This window comes from Oncorhynchus nerka, linkage group LG11, assembly GCF_034236695.1.
Source record: "Oncorhynchus nerka isolate Pitt River linkage group LG11, Oner_Uvic_2.0, whole genome shotgun sequence".
Lineage (NCBI taxonomy): Eukaryota > Metazoa > Chordata > Actinopteri > Salmoniformes > Salmonidae > Oncorhynchus > Oncorhynchus nerka.
Window position 1 is genome coordinate 44253461 of NC_088406.1, and position 20193 is coordinate 44273653.

At 40.2% G+C, this 20193-nt stretch overlaps 2 protein-coding genes across 2 annotated transcripts; one reads left to right on the forward strand and one right to left on the reverse strand.

Annotated features, from left to right (window-relative positions):
- Positions 1–2379: 2379 nt before the first annotated feature.
- LOC115136947 (ribosome biogenesis protein NOP53-like) lies at positions 2380–16854 on the reverse strand. The gene is made up of 13 exons (XM_029672875.2): positions 16754–16854; positions 16158–16458; positions 13733–13809; positions 13532–13628; positions 12826–13025; positions 12676–12731; positions 12426–12521; positions 5956–6057; positions 5688–5837; positions 5410–5585; positions 5028–5094; positions 3846–3922; positions 2380–3237 (listed from the first exon to the last, which is right to left on the reverse strand). The coding sequence occupies exons 2-13, from the start codon at positions 16361–16363 to the stop codon at positions 3177–3179; spliced, it is 1365 nt and encodes a 454-aa protein (XP_029528735.1). The 5' UTR covers positions 16364–16458; positions 16754–16854; the 3' UTR covers positions 2380–3176.
- Positions 16855–16949: 95 nt separating this feature from the next.
- Positions 16950–19987, forward strand: LOC115136948 (histone H3.3A). Its single transcript, XM_029672876.2, has 4 exons — positions 16950–17056; positions 18110–18253; positions 18389–18542; positions 19033–19987. Exons 2-4 carry the CDS (start codon positions 18126–18128, stop codon positions 19159–19161), a joined length of 411 nt encoding a protein of 136 aa, XP_029528736.1. The 5' UTR covers positions 16950–17056; positions 18110–18125; the 3' UTR covers positions 19162–19987.
- The last annotated feature ends 206 nt before the right edge of the window (positions 19988–20193 follow it).

The window sequence follows — 20193 nt, forward strand, 5'->3', positions numbered from 1 at the left end:
CATTTTCCTTTATCACTCTCATCCTGCCTTGCTTTTCCTCCATTTTCCGCACCTACTGGCGTGACTGGTCTACCTTCCTTTCCCCTTTTCTACCTCTCCTCTCATCTCACCTTTTGTGTGTACACAGAGCGTTCACATTGACAACTGTGTTTATTGGCACTGGCATGGTGTTGGGGGATGTAGAAGACTGCCATGGTCACCTTCGCTGTTGTGGCCTCAAATGCACAAACACTTGCTAAGTCTCTGGTGGAAATGCGAACATACAGATGACCCCTCTCTCTCTCTTTCTACCCACAGCCAAGGGAAGGAGAGAGCAGAGCAAGACTGAAGGCGAGTGTGTGTGTGTGTGTGTGTGTGCGTGTGTTGGAATTAAAGAGAGACAAGATTTAACAAAGAGATTTGACGTTTGAAGCAGCTTGCAGTTTCTATATTTGACATTTGGAGAAACGTGGAAAAAGTCTAATTCTGCAGTGACTTTGAACCTAGACCAGATGATGCGCTCTCTCTCTCTCTTCATGCATAACCCTTTCTAAGCAGGAAATGACATCACAATGGGAGTGGAGTGCCCGAGGCCTTTACAAGGTGTATATACTAGTGTGTCTGTGTATTATCAGCTGGACACCAGCACAGACACCGGACTGGGAGGACTCATGGAGAGCAGTCACAAGGATCCAGACCCTTATCCTCCCTGGTGAATACAGACGTGGGATCTGACTTGTAAGCAGTTCATATCACTCTGTTACCCATCCTCTCACATTCATGGGAGAATCCACTGTGAGGTTCAGGTGAAGATTAGAAATACCTCCCAAGAGAAAGGTCTTTGACATAGTCATGTCCTGAGCGAGTGTGTTATGGTCAGTATCAGTGCAGTCGGTAGGGGAGGGGATGAGATATTCCCCACTCACCTTCACTATTCATGTGTCTTTGAGATAGGAGAAAGGAGAAAGGACAGCTTGAAGACCGGTATATAGGACTATAGGTGAGGAGACTGATGGTTGCTGGCTCAGCACACCGATGTGCTCGGGGAGCCGTGAGACACACTGTAATGAAGTGATGCAGGTGAACAGTGAGAGCGTTCATAATGTGTACCGCTCGACTCCACTCACGGCGCACCACAGTCATCTACCTCATGCTAAGGCAATCTGGCTCCATCAACGGCTCGCACGTGAGGTGAGGGAGAATAGGAGAAAAACATGAAAACCATCGCTCTCAAACACACCTAAATCTGAACACTCAAAATGACTGACGGTCATGGTGAACCAAAATGAACACCAAGATGGCTGGTAGCATTGACCGAATAGATTAAACGAGAACATTATTGTCCATTGCATTGTGAAATAGAAATGTGCCTTTTTACTCCTATTGTTGTCAACGGCCATAACATAGGTACGGTTTACTGTGGGCACAGTCTCAGAGCCATCAGTGTGTTGAGGGTAACTACACTGTGGGTAGGGGTAGGGTAATGTGGGCCCTGGATGGTGCCTGGCTGGCTGGCCCGAGGATTAGCGGTACGTTTGGTCACGTAGTGTAAATTAAATGGACTCGCTGTGTGAAAAAGGGGTTGACAAAATGTTTGAATGACTAACCTTTTCCCCTAGCAAATAATATATTGAATATCTCTTTAAGCATGGTCAAGTTAATAATTATGCTGTGTAGGATGGATTAAACCATCCAGACACAGTCGTCCTTCTGAACCGAGCTGCAGGACAGGAAGGAAACTGCTTAAGGATGTCACCATGAGGCCATTGGTGATATTAAAAGAGCTACCAGAGTTCAATGGCTGTCATGGGAGAACAGAGGATGGATCAACATTGTAGATACTCCACAATAATAACCTACATGACAGAGTGAAAATAATACAAATATACTGAATATGCATATAACAAGGTACTAAAGTAATACAGCAACAACAAAAAACTGAGCAAAGGAATACACTTTTTGGCCTAAATGCAAAGCCTCATGTTTGGGGCAAATTCGACAGAGTAACTGCCTCATTTTCAAACATGGTGGTGGCTGCATCATGGTACGGGTGTACCTGACATTGCCAAAGACTGGGGAGTTTTTCAGGATGAAAAGAAACAGGATGGAGCTAAGCACAGGAAAAACCATAGAGGGAACTCTGCTTCACACGAGACACTGGGAGATGAATTCACCTTTCAGCACGTCAACCACCTACAACACAAATCTACACCATAGTTGCTTACCAAGAGTTGAAAATTTGGAGCTAAAATTTTGAAAATAGTGGTCAAATATTGCACAACACAGGTGTGGAAAGCTCTTAAGAGACTCACCCAAAAAGACTCACAGCTGTAATCTCTGCCAAAGATGTTTCCAACGTGTATTGCCTGAAGGGGGCAAATACTTATCTAATCAAGGCAGTTTAATTTAACTCATTTTTATTTATTTTTTGCATTTCATCCACTTTGACAGAATTGTGTAGACAAAAGTACAATAAAATCCCACTATGAAATACAATACATTTTGGGATTGAATAGGCCAAAACAATGATATTGTTGCCACAAATGCAATGAGGCATTTAAATAGCAGTCAGTAAAAACAATGTCAATAATTAACTTGTTTTAATGAAATCAAGTCAGATTATGGCAAATAAAGGGATTTTGTACACAATAACAGATAAGTGATATAAGCACACAAGTCCAACTCTTGACACGTGGTTATAAACGTTACTACGTCATTAATCGCTTTGCGTATTCACTCAGGCATCCACCCCTTCTAACGAGGGTATTAATCTTGGTTTGATTACCAACTGGGAGGGAGACAGGAGAGCACCCTTCTGAAGTCTAACGTTCTCAACTGATGTTGACAGATCCAGATTATTTAAATATCCTGCCAATGAACTCATTTGACCTCAAAATGCATTAGACTGAATCTGACTGAATCTGTATAACACTACCTGGGTTGGGCTGGTTTGTGTTGTATATAGATGTGTGAAAATATCAAGGCCTGGCAAATGTTACAAGTTGTGGGGAATTTAACATTTTTCAACAGATGTAAAAAGGTGGCAAATCCATCAATAACAAAAAAAATGGGCTGAGTTGATTGATGACAATTGATGGGGCAAACAGTAGCTCTCTGGCTGGCTGTCACTCAGTGGTGGGTGCCGCTGTGTTGTTCGTGACGTCAGTCTTGAACTGTTCCATAGGTTGGTTTGGTCTCTAGGTGATCTCCCTGAAGGCCCTCTTTTCAACATACTTCACCTTGTGTCTCCTCTTGAACCTGTGGGAGGAGGCGGAGCACACAATCAAACACTGTCCATTCTAAAGCACGTCAACGGCTTCATAACAAATCAAGACTATATTCTCTTGTACAAGATAAACAAAAGGAGATGTGGAGGGAAAGCAGCATAGCGTGTTGCCCTCAGTTCCCAAGAGGCTGTTTACACAACAGCTCCCCGAGTTCCATGATTGTCTTCACATTTCCGAGGAAATACTGTTATCGCGAGGATGGGATCATCACTGGACACAGTCAGGCTCAAGCTGACTGAACCAACAGAGGGGGTGCACTACAACACAGTTACCCAGCTAACGTTGATAAACAACCAAAAATAACTACTGATTTTCTGGTTCATTAAGAAAGTCAAACATGTGTTTGAGTCAGATCATTCCCATTTCAAGCTCAGCTTTCTAAAAAGTTATTTCACAATATTTAGGCAAGTTAACTGGCTAAGGCATTGATCCTGCTTTGTAGTATAACTCTCTGGAAATAAACAAACAAATCTAGAAAGTTCCACTATGAAAGTTACAGACACACTAGGTATATGACATCACAGTTCAATATATTTCTGACATGAGATGCTGTTTGTTTTTAAAGGGAGAATAACTTACTTGGCTCGTTCTCTGGGCTCAATCATGTTCCTCTTCTGCATACTCTTGAAGCGGTCCTTGAGGACACTGCCCTCTGGCTGCAGGACACATAATTACATGTGAAGGGAAACATGTTAGTAAACCCATATAGATGAGTGCTCTGATGAAGGACCTTGCACCAAAACAGGGGTCAACGTGAGACGTTATTGAAGGGAATTACGTTGCTATCCTGAAACTTTTCAGCATTTCAGTTCCACATAAACTTTTGAACGAGTGTGCGGTCACTTTGAAATGTCCTTGTTTTTGAAACAAAAGCACATTTTTCGCCCATTAAAATAACATTAAATTGATCAGAAATAGTTTAGACATTGTTAATGACTGTTGTAGCTGGAAATGGCTGATTTTTTAATGGAATATCTACATAGGCCCATTATCAATAACCATCACTCCTTTGTTCCAATGGCACGTTGTGTTAGCCTTTTAAAATGAGAAACTTTGATTAGCCAATTGGTTAGAAAACACTTTTGCAATGACGTTAGCACAGCTGAAAACTGTTGTTCTGATTAAATAAGCAATAAAACGGGCCTTCTTCAGACTAGTTGAGTATCTGGAGCATCAGCATTTGTGGGTTCGAATACAGGCTTAAAATGGCCAGAAACAAAGACCTTTCTTCGGAAACTCATCAGTTTATTCTTGTTCTGAGAAATTAAGGCTATTCCATGAGAGAAATTGCCAAGAAACTGAAGATCTCGTACAACGCTGTGTACTACTCCCTTCACAGAACAGTGCAAACTGTTCAGGCCAACAGTTTTCAGCTGTGTTAACATAATTGCAAAATTATTTTCTAATGACCTATTAGCCTTTTAAAATGATAAACTTGGATTAGCTAACACAACGTGCCATTGGAACACAGGAGTGATGGTTGCTGATAATGGGCCTCTGTACGCCTATGTAGATATTCCATTTAAAAAATAAAATCAGTTTCAAGCTACAATAATAATTTACAACATTAACAATGTCTACACTGTATTTCTGATCAATTTGATGTTATTTTAATGGACAAAAAAAGAAAAGGGCTTTTGTTTAAAAAACAAGGACTAAGTGATCCCAAACTTTTGAACGTTAGTGTACATGGACATGGGTTCAAAGGTCAGCCGAGTATGATTGTATTGTAGAATGTGAGTGGGATACAGTCAGTCAAACCTTGAGTGTGCGCAGGGATCCAGGAATCTCATCACTTAGCTGGACCTCTAGATCCTGAGCCTGGAACCTGGGGAGATATGTGGGGGACAAGTTCAGACAGTATGGAGACAATAGACAAAACAGCAGCACAGACACAACTCACACTTAGGGGAAAGCAGCACTATAGAAATAAGGCTCAATTATTTGGTTTGGAATGGGGTATAGGCTCTTCTGGAGCCCATTGTTACAGAAATGTCTAGGACTACTTACAGTTCATACTATGATGCAATTTACTTGATCTGCTTTGCAAAATGGGGGAACAGTTGCATCTCACTCTAGGTATAAAATAGTAATAAATAACCAAGATAGCAGATAACAGTGGCAGCCCTGTGGAGGTACTGACCTGAGTCTGCCGAGACGTCGAGGCATGGACTTCTCTGCCTCCTGGTTGGCCTTGCGCTGGGCCACCCTCTCTCTAGTCTGCTGCTCCCCCCTCTTCAGGGTCGCCTGGATGGAGCGCAGCTGGAAGAGCTGCTGCTTCTTGTCAGTGAACACCCTTGCTGCCTGCTTCTGTTGCGACTGCACAGCGAGAGAGACACTGTCGGTCAGATCCTAAGCTAGCACATGGAGGGGAAAGACTAGGGCACGTTAGTGGGGAAAATACTTTGTAGTCTCGCGTACCTTTATCTTGTCGGCTCTCTCTCGCCTCCTTTCTTTCTCTGTCTTTTTCTCCTGCTGCAAGCCGCCACGAATAGAAACATCCTCTTCCTCCTCATCTTCTTCTTCCTCCTCTTCCACTAGCCCTTCCACTAGCTCCTGGAAGACTGTCTCCTGCAGAGAAACAGCGAGGAAGGTCAGGCAAAATTGAGCTGGACAGACCACATACAGGTCTGAATTGTGAAACGACGAACAGTTGAGCGGCGGGGGGAGGGGTGTACTGATGTTGTACCTCAGTGGCGGTATCCTCTCGGTTGACAGCCAGCTGTCTCTCTATTCTCAGCTCTGCTCTCTCCCGCTTCACCTCCACCTCATGGGCCTCTAGTAACAAGGCCTGAGAGAAAGGTCAGCACTTCAATACATCAACCACAGCATTACTCAACATGAAAAGACAGATCCTCACACACACACCAAGCGAGCAGAAACATTGATGAACGAACTAGAGGTCGACCGATTAATCGAAATGGCCGACTTCAAGGTTTCATAACAATCAGTAATCTGTATTTTTTTTTACACCTTTATTTAACTAGGCAAGTCAGTTAAGAACACATTCTTATTTTCAATGACGGCCTAGGAACGGTGGGTTAACAGCCCTGTTCAGGGGCATAACGACAGATTTTTTATCCTGTCAGCTCGGGGATTTGTTTTTGCAACCTTCCGGTTACTAGTCCAACGCTCTAACAACCTGTCTTATATTGCATTCCACGAGGAGCCTGACTACCTGTTACACGAGGTAAGTCAAGGTAAGTTGCTAGCTAGCATTAAACCTATCTTGTAAAAAACAATCTTAACTAGTTGCTCCTACCCTCTACTTTTTTAAACATTTTGTTAAAAATCGCGCAACATTTCAGCGCCCTGCTACTCATGCCAGGAATATAGTACGTTCATATGGTTAGAATGTGTGGATAGGAAACCCTCGGACGTTTTTAAAACTGGTTAAATCACGACTGTGGCTATTACATAACGTGCGTTACATCGGAAAGCGCAGGAAAACCTGATCACAGAAAATGGAAATAAATATCCTTGCGCCACTTCCAGCAATTGTTAACAGTGAGCCGAATTAGATAAGACCGAGCATTCAACTCCCACAGCATCCCCATGTTGTCTAGAGTCTTGTGAATTGAATCATCTTTGATTCTTGGTTGAACCGAAACAGGGGCACCACTTACCTCCGGTCTCCGCCCAGATCATTCCGGAAGAGCTCTCTCGTGAAATTTTTTCCAAGACGACATCGCCTATGGATGATTTTTATCGCTTATTAACGTTTACTAATACCTAAAGTAGCATTACAAACGTATTTCGAAGTGTTTTGTGAAAGTTTATCGTCTACTTTTTGAATTTTAAAAAATGACGTTACGTTGTGAAATCGCAGTTTTTTTCGTTTATCACACAGTCTACATATAACGATATCTTGGCTTTATATGGCCCGATTTAATCGAAATAAAGACCCAATAGTGTTTATGGGACATCTAGGAGTGCCAACAAAGAAGATGGTGAAAGGTAATGACTGTTTTCTATTTTATTGTGCGGTTTGTGTAACGCCGAAATGCTAATTATTTTGTTTACGTCCCCTGCTGTGCTTTTGTGTTGTAGTGTATTGGTGCATGCTATCAGATAATAGCTTCTCATGCTGTCGCCGAAAAGCATTTTAAAAATCTGACTTGTTGCCTGGATTCACAACGAGTGTAGCTTTAATTTGATACCCTGCATGTGTATTTTAATGAACTTTTGAGTTTTAACTAATACTATTAGCATTTAGCGTAGCGCATTTGCATTTCCAGAGCTCTAGTTGGGACGCAAGCGTCCCAAGTAGAGGCAAGAGGTTAAACCTGTTAAGTCTACCCCCTGCCTTTTCGAACATTCTGTTAAAAATCGCGCAACATTTCAGCGTCCTGCTACTCATGCCAGGAATATAGTATATGCATATGATTAGTATGTGTGGATAGAAAACACTCTGACGTTTCTAAAACTGGTTAAATCACGGCTGTGACTATAACAGAGCATGCGTTTCATCGAAAAGCGCAAGAAAAACTGATCACTGAAAACTGGAAAAAGTATCAATGCGCCACTTGCATGTATTGTTTATGGGAAACCAAATTACATGGGGCTGAGATTGCAAGTCCTACAGCTTCCATACGATGTCAATTGCCTAGCCTTTGTTTCTTGGTCAAACGAGTGAGAGAGAGCCCATTCCTTCCAGTCTCCGACAGGATGTTTTGGATGAGAAATTTCTGAACATGATTTCAAGACGTGGAGCTATTGAATACACATCGCCCCGTGATCAATTTGATAGATTATTAACGTTTACTAATACCTAAAGTTGGATTACAAAAGTATTTCGAAGTGTTTTGTGAAAGTTTATCGCCGACTTTTTTAATTTAAAAAAAATGACGTTGCGTTTTAAAACGCTGTTTTTCCCTGGATCACACACTATTCATAGATCGATATTTAGGGTATATATGGACCGATTTAATCGAGAAAAAAAAGACCCAATAGTGATGTTTATGGGACATCTAGGAGTGCCAACAAAGAAGATCGTCAAAGGTAATGAATATTTTATATTTTATTTCTGCGTTTTGTGTAGCGCCGGCTATGCTAATTATTTTGTTTACGTCCCCTTCGGGTATTTCGGGGTGTTGCATGCTATCAGATAATAGCTTCTCATGCTTTCGCCGAAAAGCATTTAAAAAATCTGACTTGTTGGCTGGATTCACAACGAGTGTAGCTTTAATTCAGTACCCTGCATGTGTGTTTTAATGAACGTTTGAGTTTTAACGAGTGCTATCAGCATTTAGCGTAGCGCATTTGCATTTCCAGATGGCTAGATGGGACGCATGCGTGTCGGGTCGACGTAAGAGGTTAACATAATAACTAGTTAACTACACATGGTTGATGATATTACTAGTGTATCTAGCGTGTCCTGCGTTGCATATAATCAATGCTGTACCTATTCAACTTTTTGGGATAGTGTCCCATACTGTTTTTATACTGTTTTTATTTATTTACTTTTCTGCTCTTTTGCACACCAATATCTCTACCTGTACATGACCATCTGATCATTTATCACTCCAGTGTTAATCTGCAAAATTGTATTATTCGCCTACCTCCTCATGCCTTTTGCACACATTGTATATAGACTGCCCATTTTTTTTCTACTGTGTTATTGACTTGTTAATGGTTTACTCCATGTGTAACTCTGTGTTGTCTGTTCACACTGCTATGCTTTATCTTGGCCAGGTCGCAGTTGCAAATGAGAACTTGTTCTCAACTAGCCTACCTGGTTAAATAAAGGTGAAATAAATAAAAATAGGGGGCAGCATTTGGAATTTTAGATGAAAAGCCTGCTCAAAGCCTGCTACTCAGGACCAGAAGCAAGGACATGCATATAATTGGTAGATTTGGATAGAAAACATTAGTTTCCAAAACTGTTAAAATAAAGTCTGAGTATAACAAAACTGAAATGGCAGGTGAAAACCTGAGGAAAATCCATCCAGGAAGTGCTATTATTTTGAAATGGGTGTTTTTCCAATGAAAGCCTATCTACCATTTAAAGGGATAGGACCCAGATTCCATTCCCTATGGCTTCCATTCCCTAGCTGTGAACATTCTTTAGACATTGTGTCAGGCTTTATTCTGAAAAATGAGGGAGAATGAGCAGTTTCAATGAGAGGCCAGTGGAATTTCCCCAACTTATTTGGAGCGCAATCCCGAGAGCACGCCTTTCTTGTTTTTCTTTTATATTGACAACGCTATTGTCTGGTTGAAATATTATCGATTATTTAGACTAAAAACAACCCGAGGATTGATTATAAACATCGTTTGACATGTTTCTACGAACTTTCCGGATACTATTTGGAATTTTCGTCTGTCTCTTGTGACCGCATTTGAGCCATTGGATTACTGAACAAAACACGCCAACAAAATTTAGGTTTTTGGATATAAAGAGTGACTATCGAACAAAACTAACATTTGTGTAACTGGGAGTATTGTGAGTGCAACCATACGAAGATCAAAGGTAAGTGATTCATTTTATTGCTATTTCTGACTTTCGTGACTAATCTACTTGGCTGCTAACTGTTTGTAATGTTTTGTGTGCTGAGCGCTGTCCTCAGATAATCGCATGGTTTGCCTTCGCCGTAAAGCATTTTTGAAATCTGACATGGCGGCTGGATTAACAACAAGTTAAGCTTTATTTTGATGTATTGCACTTGTGATTTCATGAAAGTTAAATATTTATAGTAATTTAATTTGAATTTGGCGCTCTGCACTTTCCCTGGAAGTTGTCGAGGTGGGACGCTAGCGTCCACTGATCCATAAGAAGTTCATTTCTCATCGAATCACAGCCTACTTCGCCAAACAGGGGATGATTTAACAAGCGCATTCGCGAAAAAAAGCACTCTTTCTAAAACTGTTTGAACATAACAGTCTGAGTATAACAGAACTCATATGGCATGGCAGGCGAAAACCTGAAAAGAATCCAACCAGGAAGTGGGACATTGAGGTTTGTAGTTTTTCAAAGCTTGGCCTACCGAATACACATTGAGATATGGATGAGGTTGCACTTCCTAGGGCTTCCACTAGATGTCCACAGTCTTTAGAAATTGGTTTGAGGATTCTACTATAAAGGAGGGGCTCAGGAGACCTATTCGAGTCAGTGGTCTGGCAGAGAGCCTTAGTCTCTTGATGTGCGCTCTCGACAGAGTTACTTCTCGTTCCAGTGCTTTTCTGAAGACAAAGGAATTCTCCGGTTGGAACATTATTGATGTTTTATGTTAAAAACATCCTAAAGATTGATTCCATACATCGTTTGACATGTTTCTAAAGGACTGTAACGGAACTTTGAGTTTTTGTCTGGACGAAATCGCGCCTCATGAAGATGGATTACTGGGCTAAACACGTTAGCAACATGTAGCTATTTGGACATCGATGATGGAACTTTATGGAACAAATCAGTCATTTATTGTCGAACTGGGATTCCTGGGAGTGCCTTCTGATGAAGATCAAAGGTAAGTGAATATTTATGGTATTGTTTCTAACTTTGTTGATTCCAAAATGGCGGATAATCCTCTGGCTGTTTTGGGTTCTGAGCGCTGTTCTCAGATTACGCTTTATTAAGTTTAAAAAAAAATCTGACACAGCGGTTGTATTAAGGAGAAGTCTCTTTAACTCTGTGAATAACACATCTTTTATCAATGTTTATTATGAGTATTTCAGCAAAATCACCAGATGTTTTGGAATCAAAACATTGCTGCACGTAAGACGCCAATGTAAACAGAGATTTTTGGATATACATATGCACATTATCGAACAAAACATGGTGTAACATGGATGTCCTATGAGTGTCATCTGATGAAGATCATCAAAGGTTAGTGATTCATTTGATCTATATTTCTGCTTTTTGTGACTCCCATCTTTGGCTGGAAAAATGGCTGTGTTTTTCGACTTTGCTATGACCTAACAGTCATGTGTTGTGCTTTAGCTGTAAAGCATTTTTGAAATCTGACAAGATGTGTAGATTAACAAGATGTTTATCTTTCATTTGCTGTATTGGACTTGATGTGCGAAAGTTACATATTTCTAAAAAATATTTTTGAATTTCGCGCGCTGCCTGAAGTCCATTTATTCCTAACAAAGACCGTAATTAATTTGCCAGAATTGTACATAATTATGACATAACATTTTTGGGGTGTACAATGTAACAGCAATATTTAGACTTAGGGATGCCATCCGTTAGATAAAATACGGAACGGTTCCGTATCTCACTGAAAGAATAAACGTTTTGCGAAATGATCGTTTCCGGATTCTACCATATTAATGACCAAAGGTTCATATCTCTGTGTGTTGTTATGTTATATAATTAAGTCTATGATTTGATAGAGCAGTCTGACTGAGCGATGGTAGGCAGCAGCAGGCTCGTAAGCATTCATTCAAACAGCACTTTCGTGTGTTTGCCAGCAGCTCTTCGCTGTGCTTCAAGCATTGAGCTGTTATTGACTTCAAGCCCATCAACTCCCGAGATTAGGCTGGTTTAACCGATGTGAAATGGCTAGCTAGTTAGCAGGAACGCGCTAATAGCGTTTCAAACGTCACTCGCTCTGAAACTTGGAGTAGTTGTTCCCCTTGCTCTGCAAGGGCCGCGGCTTTTGTGGAGCAATGGGTAACGATGCTTCGAGGGTGGCTGTTGTCGATGTGTTCCTGGTTCGAGCCCAGGTAGGGGCGAGGAGAGGGACGGAAGCTATACTGTTTCCCTGGCAATACTAAAGTGTCTATAAGAACTTCCAATAGTAATATTGAAGACTCATGTTAAAAGGAACCACCAGCTTTCATATGTTCTCATGTTCTAAGCAAGGAACTTAAATGTTAGCTTTCTTACATGGCACATATTGCACTTTTACTTTCTTCTCCAACACTGTTTTTGCATTACTTAAACCAAATTGAACATGTTTCATAATTTATTTGAGGCTAAATTGATTTTATTGATTTATTATATTAAGTTAAAATAAGTGTTCATTCAGTATTGTTGTAATTGTCATTATTACAAATAAATCTATTTTAAAAATTGATCGTCTGATTAATCGTATCGGCTTTTTTTGGCCCTCCAATAATTGGTATCGGTATTGAAAAATCAATCGGTCGACTTCCAGAACGAACCAGGATTGAAGGTTTGCGTTTTAATCACTGTTGTTAAGTGTAGTAAGTTACCTGATGGGAGAAGAAGTCTGGGTTGTAGGAGCCTCCGGGGGCTATGACTTCCACTGCCGGGAGAACAGAGGGCTTTGAGTTGAGCTTCTCTGGTCGCTAAGAGTGAACAAGACAGTGTTAAAAACCTCATGGTCAGACAGTAAATATACAAACGCTCCCATTTGCCTAAGTATCCCTCTTCACTATGCAGCACATACAATACTGAGAAACTATAAACTTTCAGGCAGTGACAATGCAGTATTCTTCTCACCTTCACACGCTTCTTCCCTGTTTGCTCAAGGTAGTAAGGATCAGCTGTCTCTTTGGCTGCAATATGTAGAAAAGATGGTCACAAACACCGACAAAAGAACTCCAGGATTTATTTCGAAATAATTGAGCATTTTTGAATAGTCAAACTTACCATCACCTCCCCACAGATCATAATAGGGTCTGTCTGGGAAGTTGTTGGCCGCCGTTTTTGATTTTGACGCTGTAATTGCCGGTCTGCGGTTCAAGAGCCGTTTCTGTCTCCGTGGTAACACACCCATGGCCGCCAATTTCTCTGCATTCTCTGCAATGCGGCGGAGTTTCTTTGCATTCGGTTGCTGGTGGGCCAAAATACTAGGGGAGAGAGGGAACTGAATTTTAAGTAGTGTCCCCAAGAAAAGGAAGAATTCAGTGCACAATCACAGTTTATTATGAGAATGAGGAATAAACTAACCTAAGTACACTTGTGTACTTTCAAAATATAGCCTTGCTGCATGGCTTCAGTTTATAACGTGGAGGCATATCTGGGTCGTATTAGTTCGTGCAAACAGTAGGAAAACCTTTCTCAACAGAAAACAAAAGTAAGTTCAGGTAGTCCCTCTGAGTTTCCGTTTCATTTCTAGTACATACGACCCCGGAGAGGGGAGGCAGCACAGCATGTTGCCCTCAGTTCCCAGAAGACTGTTCACACAACAGCTCCCTGAGTTCCATGATTGTCTTCACATTCCAGAGGAAATACTGTGAGTGCAAGGATGGGTTCATCACTGGACATTGTGCCATGCACAACTTGACTGACCCATCTCCAGGTAAGGGGCAGGATGCCGGGGGTGAGAGGGCCATGTTCAGGGTCAGAAACTCACTCTTTAGGTGGAGGGACGAGGGAGTCATGCTGCAGGATTAGGTCTATCCTCAAGGGCCGCGACTTTGACTTCTTCCCCTTCTTTCCCTCTTGGACTTCTGGCATCCGACACAGAAAACACTAACATCAGTGATTTGACACTCTAAACATTTACAAAACTGAAGCAGAAAATGTATTTATTATAAACAGTGGTATCATTTACCTGGCTGGACATATTTTCTCTGCTCTCCAATGTCCACAAAAAACAGGCTATCATCTGGCTTCTCAGATATCAGTCCTCTGTCGAAAAAAAAAGTAAATGAATAACTTCATATTTTGAAGCAAATAAAATGTGGGTATACAGCATGTGTTAAACTGTAAATAAGAGCATAAATGTTAGCTAGCTAAGTACATAAAAGCAGCCGAATCATACATGAGTAAACCGGTCAAGAAACAATTCAGTTTAGGTGTATTGCTCAAGTTTGGGTGCTTATAGACTGTGGTATAAACTACTTAAGTAAAAATACTTTAAAGTACTACTTAAGTAGTTTTTCCAGGTATCTGTACTTTACTATTTATATTTTTGCCAACTTTTACTTTACTACATTCCTTAAGAACTTCTCTAGGGTAGGGGCACTATTTTCACCTCCGGATGAAAAGCGCGCCCAAAGTAAACTGCCTGCTACTCGGGCACAGAAGCTAGGATATGCACACAATTAGTAGATTTTGATAGAAAACACTGAAGTTTCTAAAACTGTTTGAATGATGTCTGTGAGTATAACAGAACTCATATGGCAGGCAAAAACCTGAGGAAAAAAATCAAACCAGGAAGTGGGAAATCTGAAGTTTGTAGTTTTTCAAGTCATTGCCTATTGAATATACAGTGTCTGTGGGGTCATATTGCACTTCATAAGACTTCCACTAGATGTCAACAGTCTTTAGAACCTTGTTTGAGGCTTCTACTATGAAGGGGGAGAGAAAGAGAGCTGTTTCAACCAGGTGTCTGGCATGAGCTGATCATGCGTGTGCCACCTGTGTTGCACTGCATTTCAAAAGACAAAGTAATTCTCCGGTTGGAACATTATTGAAGATTTATGTTAAAAACATCCTAAAGATCGATTCTATACATCGTTTGACATGTTTCTACGAACTGTAACTGAACTTTTTGTCTGGACCTAGTGCTTGCGCCGTATGAATTTGGATTACTGGGCTAAACGCGAGAACAAAAAGGAGGTATTTGGACAAATGATGGACTTTATTGAACAAAACAAACATTTGTGGAACTGGGATTCCTGGGAGTGCATTCTGATGAAGATCAAAGGTAAGTTAATATTTATAATGCTATTTCTGACTTCTGTTGACTCCAACATGGCGGGTCTCTGTATGGCTTGTTTTTGTGCCTGAGCGCTGTACTCAGATTCTTGCATGGTGTGCTTTTTCCGAAATCTGACACAGCGGTTGCATTAAGGAGAAGTGGATCTAAAATTACATGCATAACTTGTTTCTTTTAACAATGTTTATTATGAGTATTTCTGTAAATTGATGTGGCTCTCTGCAAAATCACTGGATGTTTTGGAACTACTGAACATAACACACCAATGTAAACTGAGATTTTTGGATATAAATATGAACTTTATCTAACAAAACATACATGTATTGTGTAACAAAGTTCTATGAGTCATCTGACGAAGATCGTCAAAGGTTAGTGACTAATTTTCTCTTTCTGCTTTTTGTGACTCCTCTCTTTGGCTGGAAAAATGGCTTTCTGTGACTAGGTGCTTGATCTAACAATCGTTTGGTGTGCCTTCGTCGTAAAGTCTTTTTGAAATCAGACACTGTAGCTGGATTTACAAGTTTCTTTAAAATGGTGTAAAATACTTGTATGTTTGAGGAAATTTAATTATGGGATTTATGTTTTTAATTTGGCGCCCTGCAATTTCACTGGCTGTGGGCGAGGTGGGCCGCTACAGTCCCACATAATCCCAGAGAAAAAATAAATGTACTTTTTACTCCATTTTCAATGAAACCCAAAGGTACACGTTACATTTTGACAGGAAACGTGTCCAATTCACACTTACCAAGAGAACATCCCTGGTCATCCCTGCTGCATCTGATCTGGCACTCACTAAACACAAACGCTTCGTTTGTAACTGGTGTGTCCCCCACAAAAAATATGCCGTCTGGCTTGCTTAATCTAAGGCATTTGAAATGTATACTTATACTTTTGATACTTAAGTACATTTTAGCAATCCCATTTACTTTTGATACTAAGTATATTTAAAACCAAATACTTTCGGACTTTTACTCAAGTTGTATTTTACTGGGTGACTTTACACCACTGATTATAGCTAGGAATGCATGTCGGAAATTGTAAAAAAATATATATTTAAAAAAAATAGCATAGCTAGTTAGAATAAACAACCCAACGTGTATATTAGCATTGCTAGCTAGCAAAGTGGTGTTTCCATTTTTCCCAAGTGGACTTGGATTGATTGACATGCAAAACTAGCTAGCGTAATCAATGGTTTGATAATGTCGCAATACCTGCTAAATAATAGTTTATTGGTACTGTAAGTAATACACCTAGCTAGATAGCAACTGTAGCTAGCTAGAATGCAAGCAGTTATTGGCTAACACATGCTGCTCACCCTGTAGCCCTTTCCTGAAGTCTCACGTCATCCAAAAACTCTTCAACATCTTGAATATCACTGTGTTTGTTCCAATTCTTTTTCTTATTTTTATTCACACGCTTTCTCTGGCCACTGTTCAAGTCATCTGAACCGGCCGACGATTTAAAAGACATGAATCCTGGCTGCGCTGCTGCCACGCGTTTCAGTCTCTTGACCGCCGCCATGCTGGATCATCTGGGAGACGATGCGATGACGTCTGTTCTTCCTCTGTTGAGGTTCAGCACAAATTGATGAGCCCCTATGTCCACCTTGAGGAGGACTTGTGTAAAAAAAAAAAAAAACACCCCTGGAAATAAGATATTTGTAGGCCCCAAATGTATACATTGATAATACTTTTTTTTTTATTATTGCTAGGTCATTTAATACTTTTGTGATTTAAACGTGTATATAATACAATGTATACTAAAGCAATGTTTGTCACAATACACAAACATTCCAAGAAGTGTAAATCTGATAATCTAAATTGTTTGAATTCTTATATGAAGAACTACAGGTAACAGAAATCCTGTAATTGCTAATTTTGCAGTTATAGCCATTTTGTCTCGCGCACTCACGTGGAATCATCTGAGTCCATAAAACACTTTCAATAATTGTCATCCATTTAAATGGTCAATATCTGCCAATACAGTAAACAGACGTTTCACTATCATATCTCATTATGGAGTATATCACGCTTTTAAGATGATTGATAATTGATCAATTCATAATCGTGTAAAAAAGTTGGTCTCTTGTCACAGCAGATGCATTGTGGGTAACCTGCCATTTTAACCCAATATAGGACTCCATTCTGTTGTGTGAACAACGCAATAAAATAAGGACACGAGACGAGTTTCATATTTTTAACTGTTGTATCAAAGGTAAGTGTTGCGTTTGAAATATTTTTTTTTTTACAAATATTGTGTATTTGTACATTTTAACTTTTTTTGTTATTTAGACTATCTTTTTGCAAGTAAATCCGCAGTCATAGGGAAAAACACAACCCAGACGACCGAAAAAGCAAGCTATTATCCGCTTGTAGAAACTACAGACCCAAAGCACTCCTTTCGAATTTGACACGGTTATGCACGGGTTCTGAGTAATTTTCTGAGTACAGAAGTTTTTCAATAGATTCCTAACGATGTCTAGAACAATCCCTCAATGTGTTTTAGTTTAAAGCGACAATGTCTTCGTTTTAAATGTCGTTTTAATTGTCACCTTCTTGTTAAACACATTCGAATTTTTCCTTCACGTTAATACGTTCCTGTTACAGCAGCCATAGTCTTCAATGCGTAAGAGGCGGGGACCTACTTTGTGAAAGACGTTGCTCATTGGCGAAAATGGAAGAAAATCCCACCCCTTATATCACTAAACAAGTCCCTATTGGTAGTTGTATGAAGCCTTTACGCTGTAATTCGCTGAAGTTAATGTACATCTTTGCGGACTTGTGCCACAGACTTGGATACGATCACAGAGGGTTATATACAAATAATAACGATTTTTTTTTTAAGGATGTCATAAGTTACTTTCTAAATGTAGTCCGTTACAATTTCTATTTACTTGTCTAACAAAACTTTCAGTTATATTTTAATTAATTTGCCCTTAAGAGCCATTACAATACATGTCCAATGCATTCGGGGTGTAATTCTAGGGGTCTTAGGTGGAACAAACTTAATCATTGAATAAAAGCAAGTTTAATTGAGTGTCATTGACAACACAGGTTTCTTAATATATTTTTTGCAAACATTTTTTTCTAAATGTAAAACAAGTAATGGTTTAGTTTTTCAAAGTATCTGTAATCTTATTACAAATATTTTTGCTGGTAGTGTAATTGGTGGTGTTTAGTAGACTAACATGTTTTTTTTTTGCTGGATTTGAGCTAGCTATTTTGTTACTACCATTAACATTCCTGTCTCAATTTCCCCTTTATTCAGGTGATTTGAAGGAGCCATGGCCCGTACCAAGCAGACAGCCCGTAAATCTACTGGAGGCAAAGCCCCACGTAAGCAGCTGGCCACCAAAGCTGCCCGCAAGAGCGCCCCTTCTACTGGTGGGGTCAAGAAGCCCCATCGTTACAGGTGAAGGCGGGACAAAATGCAGTGCCTGAACATGCAGGCTTCGACCCACCTGGTGTCATGCTCTCTCCTTTAATAATTTGATGTAGATAAAGTAAAGGACCACAGTGGTGTTACTTAATTACTGTTTCCCTCCAGGCCTGGTACGGTGGCCCTGCGTGAGATCCGTCGGTACCAGAAGTCCACTGAGCTGCTGATCCGTAAGCTGCCCTTCCAGCGTTTGGTGAGAGAAATTGCTCAGGACTTCAAGACTGACCTGCGTTTCCAGAGTGCAGCCATTGGCGCTCTGCAGGTCAGTGTGTTTATGATTTTTGTTCACCCACCAAATGACACTAAAGCCAGACTTATCAGAATTTGTACACTTCTAGGGATACTAAGGAAATTTGGCCATGAGGCCCTCTACTTTTGCTGAGTCTAAAATGGATGCATATTTATGTCTGTGTCCAGTATGAAGAAAGTTAGTTTGCATTGGCTCACAAACCTAACTAGCAAGCCCAATGACTGCAAGTCTATGGGTATCTGCTAGCATGCTCGTAGATGCCATAGACTTTGTCATTGCGCTAATGCTAGTTAGCATTGGCATGCAAAACTACCTCTAACATCCTTCATACAGGAGACAGACAAAAATGATATCCACAAGTGCATCTGATTCATCACCAAAATATCGAGGTATCCCTTTAATGGTGGCCTACTGGCAGTACTCTCCCCAAATGTTTGAAGAAGGCATTGTCCCATACCAAGCTTATATCATCAACTGAATTGAACTTGTATTTTGTCTGCAGGAGGCCAGCGAGGCATACCTTGTTGGTTTGTTTGAGGACACCAACTTGTGCGCCATCCATGCCAAGCGTGTCACCATCATGCCCAAAGACATCCAACTGGCCCGTCGTATCCGTGGGGAGCGCGCTTAGATGCCTCCCTAATTTACGTGTCCTCAGGCTGTCTTTCCCTCCCTTCCCACTTTTCCTTTTAAGTAGCTTGGTTTCAGTAATGATGTGATAAAAGTAGTGTGCAGTCTTGTCCCCCTTAGTTCTCTTAGCAGAAGACTTTTAGGGTACTTTGTGTATCATGTATCTGTTTTGAAGCCGATTGGAGTCACACCTTTAATGTGTGTGCAAATCGGCACGGCAAAGGGTGCATGCATGAAGCATCTTGGGCAAGCATTTTCTCCTATTGACGATGCTATTACATTATTATAACAGGCTTTTCTAATTGATAGACTTGCATTGTTTTTTTACATGTACCCTTTCATTTGTTTTTTTTACAACTAGTGTTTCTACTGTTTACAGGATGCATTTATAAATAGTTCATCTTGTTCTGAAATTGATAAATGACATTGATTCAACATTGCAAAGGCCTATATGTAGCGTAATGTTTATGTATTTCTCCCATGTTTTATCCAGGTAATATTTTAGTTCCTTTCTCAGGTTGTGATACCCTTTTCTTACTGGTTTTGATTTTAATTTTCTGTTCATTTTTTTAAGCAGACATTTGTAATATCCAGAATTCTCACAAAGGTGATAAACTGATGTTCCACAACTGGTTTAGTAAAGTGATTGACCTACACAAAGTACTGAGTTGCATGCTGCTGGCAATGGTATTTTACTCTATGTACTTTAAATAGTGAGTTTTTCATATTTGGTCATTTGAAGAACTGTCATATTCATTGGAAGAAGTACCCAGTTTTACTTGTAACAATGCCTTTAATAAAAAATGACAGGTGAGTCACCAGTAAAATACTAGAGTAAAAGTATTTAGTTTTAAATATACATATTTACAGATAGAAATGGGCACACTAACACAGACATACTTTACAAACACAGCAGTGGTGTAAAAATACTTTAAAGCAGTTTTGGGGGTATCTGTACTTTACTATGTTTGACTACATTCCTAAATGTACCTTCATCACTTTTCCCTGACACCTAAAAGTACTCGTTACATTT